At 46.9% G+C, this 2,917-nt stretch overlaps 1 protein-coding gene across 1 annotated transcript; it reads left to right on the plus strand.

Annotated features, from left to right (window-relative positions):
• The first annotated feature begins 1,190 nt into the window (after nt 1-1,190).
• On the plus strand, nt 1,191-2,701 carry CCL20 (chemokine (C-C motif) ligand 20). The gene is made up of 4 exons (XM_008937970.1): nt 1,191-1,272; nt 1,462-1,576; nt 2,312-2,389; nt 2,674-2,701. The coding sequence occupies exons 1-4, from the start codon at nt 1,191-1,193 to the stop codon at nt 2,699-2,701; spliced, it is 303 nt and encodes a 100-aa protein (XP_008936218.1).
• The last annotated feature ends 216 nt before the right edge of the window (nt 2,702-2,917 follow it).

The following is a 2,917-nucleotide window of genomic DNA, read 5'->3' on the forward strand; positions in this document are numbered from 1 at the left end:
TAGAAATATAAGTGATACGTGTTTAACTACTCCCATCTTTGAGGAAAGGAAAAAGTTATCAAGCCAAACTTCCATCATTTCAGGTGTTATCCTAGTTTTGTAGCAGTGCTGAATACTGACAGCCCTTAAAAACAGTTCAGAAATAGCTGCCTACTGAAAGCATTGATCTTTGTGTCCTTACAGCATTTCACTATGTCTCATAAAGCAATTACAAAAAGCAGTTTACCTCAGGGCATGGGGTCTTTGTTGCCTCCTCCCCCATCCCTTGGCCAATGGTAGTGGCTCTGAGGAGCAGCATCTCCAATGCATGTGATGGCATGCATGCTGCTGGGCTGCTCATACACACTCCAGCCACATGAGCTCCCCTAAATTCTGGCTATTGTATAGAGAGAAAAACAACTTGTTCCGGAGTTCAAATTTTTTACATGTTTAGGAAGAAATAACCTCAACACACCTTTTGTGAGAGGTACTGGCAGTCCGTGAAGAACGTGTGACAAACTGGCAGAAAATGATGGCGGTGAGCAGATGGATCAAGAAACCCATTTCTGTCAATGGCTGATGCTGCTCACATGTCCCGGCCGATGCTGCAGTCCAGAGCTCAGAAAGCAGTAGACTGGGAGGCCTGATGTTACTGGCTTGGCCAACTGGTAAATGTCACTGTGTGCTCTGATGTCACTGCAGGCAGTTACCCGGCTCCTGTGAGCGTGTGAAGTGAGTCTGTCTGGGTTAGGCCCACCACTGGCTGCCCCCAAGGGCTTGTTAAACTAGAGCACAACCAATATGCAGTTTCTGTAGGTAACATCGAGAGTTACCTACATTTGACTTTCCTCATTTCACAACCCACACTCCTACCCCTGAAAATACACACGCTTCGCCCACAGAACTATTACCTCACACCCTTTTATTTCCTTTTCTTTTTGGCTGAATTTTCTAACCTACTTGGAAAAAAAAAAAAGTTTCCCCAGCATACTTATCTGTGGTTATAGCAGCCAGAAGGTGCACCGGGGACAAGTCGGGCTCGATGGAATTTGCCGTGGGGAAACCCGCTGATGAGAGTGGAACCCGCCCGTGTGGCTTCCGCCGTGACGCTGCCGGCACCCTTCATAAGCAGGTGGAGGTGCGGCGGGGCAGGCAGAGCAGAGCCTGGCTCAGCCCTCGCTGGACACACCTGCTGCCTGCAGCGCGTGGAAATGGCCGGACTGAGCAGCAAGAGCTTCGTGCCCGTCGCCCTGCTGGGGCTCCTGGCGCTGCTCCTCTGCGGCCTCTCGGAAGGTGAGCGGGCTGCAGGATGGGGCTGCGGGCTCACGGCCGGCAGCAGGGTTGGGGCGAGGTGGAAGGGGATGGGCTCAGCCGGGTGTGCTGCCTGCTCCTGCTCTTCTCTGGACGGGGAGCCGGGCACCCAGCGGGCCGGCGGCGCAGTCCAAACAGGGTTATTTACTTTGTCGTGCTCCTTTGTTCCAGCACAAAGCAACCAGGACTGCTGCCTGTCGTACACCAAAGCGCGCCTGCCCCGCTGGGCCTTGAAGGGCTACACCGAACAGCTCTCCAGCGAGGTCTGCGATATCCACGCCATCATGTAAGCTACTCCTCAGGAGGTCCTCTGGTTCTTTTGATGTGTGTTAGACTTAGGATATATGTTTGGGCAGAAACAATGATTTGAAAATGATGAGCATGACTGCTTGCTTTTCCAAACATTAAATGAACTAAGTTGTCTATAAGAACTGTAAGCAAAGTACATAACCTTTGGCTGATAGGCACTAACTCAGAGGAGAGCTGCACAATGTATGTAATAAATGTGTTTAGGAGCCAGCTGTGCAAACACAGACCTGCTGTGTCCCCAGCAGAGAGCTGCCTCAGCATGTTCCCTTGACAAAACCTGCCAAAGGGCGCATTGGTGACAAGAGTGTTCTTCATTCACAGAGATGGAATTTTTTCCATGTAAATGTTTTTCCATCTATATGTTGATCTGTCACCTCAGCTTCCCAGCAAGTATTCTCCTTAGTCTCACAAATAATTTCTGGCATTCAGCAAAGTTCTTTGGCTTGATAAATTCAATACTACTTCATGGTGCAAAAAATGATCTCTGAGCCTGAAGCAGCTATTACAGCCAAATTTAGTTAGGTATTTCTTTTTGTTGATGTAATATTAGAGGAGTTGTGGAGCATCCCATATCTAACCCACATTTTCAAAAGCAGTTGCTATTTATTACTTAAACTATGATTCGTGGTTTTGACCAAATGTATTGTCCCAATATTAACCAGCAGGGTTTTCTAATGCTTTAATGACCTCTTTATTACCATTTCTTTTCCAGTTTCCACACCTACAGTGGGCTGAAGGCCTGTGTAAATCCTAGGGAAGGCTGGGTGAAGAAGCACCTTCTTTTCCTGAGGTAGGCATCTAAAAATCTAAATACTCTTAGGCTTTCATACATGCTGTTTTCATTACCCTGTTTCTTACATCTCCTTAATGCCATTTCTGATGGAAATGCTGAACACACTTGTCCTTCTATCTCCTGTCAGATACAGCTGCTTCTTTTTAGAGTCTTCTCAGGGACAGGCATGTTGCATGTCCATTTTTTTGCCTAAGTTAGTCTCTGTGTCTCAGAGAGACAAATCTGTATTCAACCTGTGGCTGAGCTTATTAGTGATGTATGTTCTCTTGTTCTTTTAACAGCCACAAGCTCAAGAAGATGTCCATGTGATAAGGTTTCCAGAAAGGAACTGAACACAGATGTGGCTGAAGAAGCATGAGGTTCAACCTCCTGGTTGAGATTATTGCCTTGTACACTGTTGTGTGCTTACCCACCACTATTTCTGGCTTCTTTGGAACCATCAGACTTCCTGAGTTGATTCATATTGCATCGCTGTTTTGCTTGAATTGAGCATTTTGTTCAAGTTACTATTCTTACTAACCATGT

This window comes from Merops nubicus, unplaced genomic scaffold (genome assembly GCF_000691845.1).
Source record: "Merops nubicus isolate BGI_N331 unplaced genomic scaffold, ASM69184v1 scaffold23280, whole genome shotgun sequence".
Lineage (NCBI taxonomy): Eukaryota > Metazoa > Chordata > Aves > Coraciiformes > Meropidae > Merops > Merops nubicus.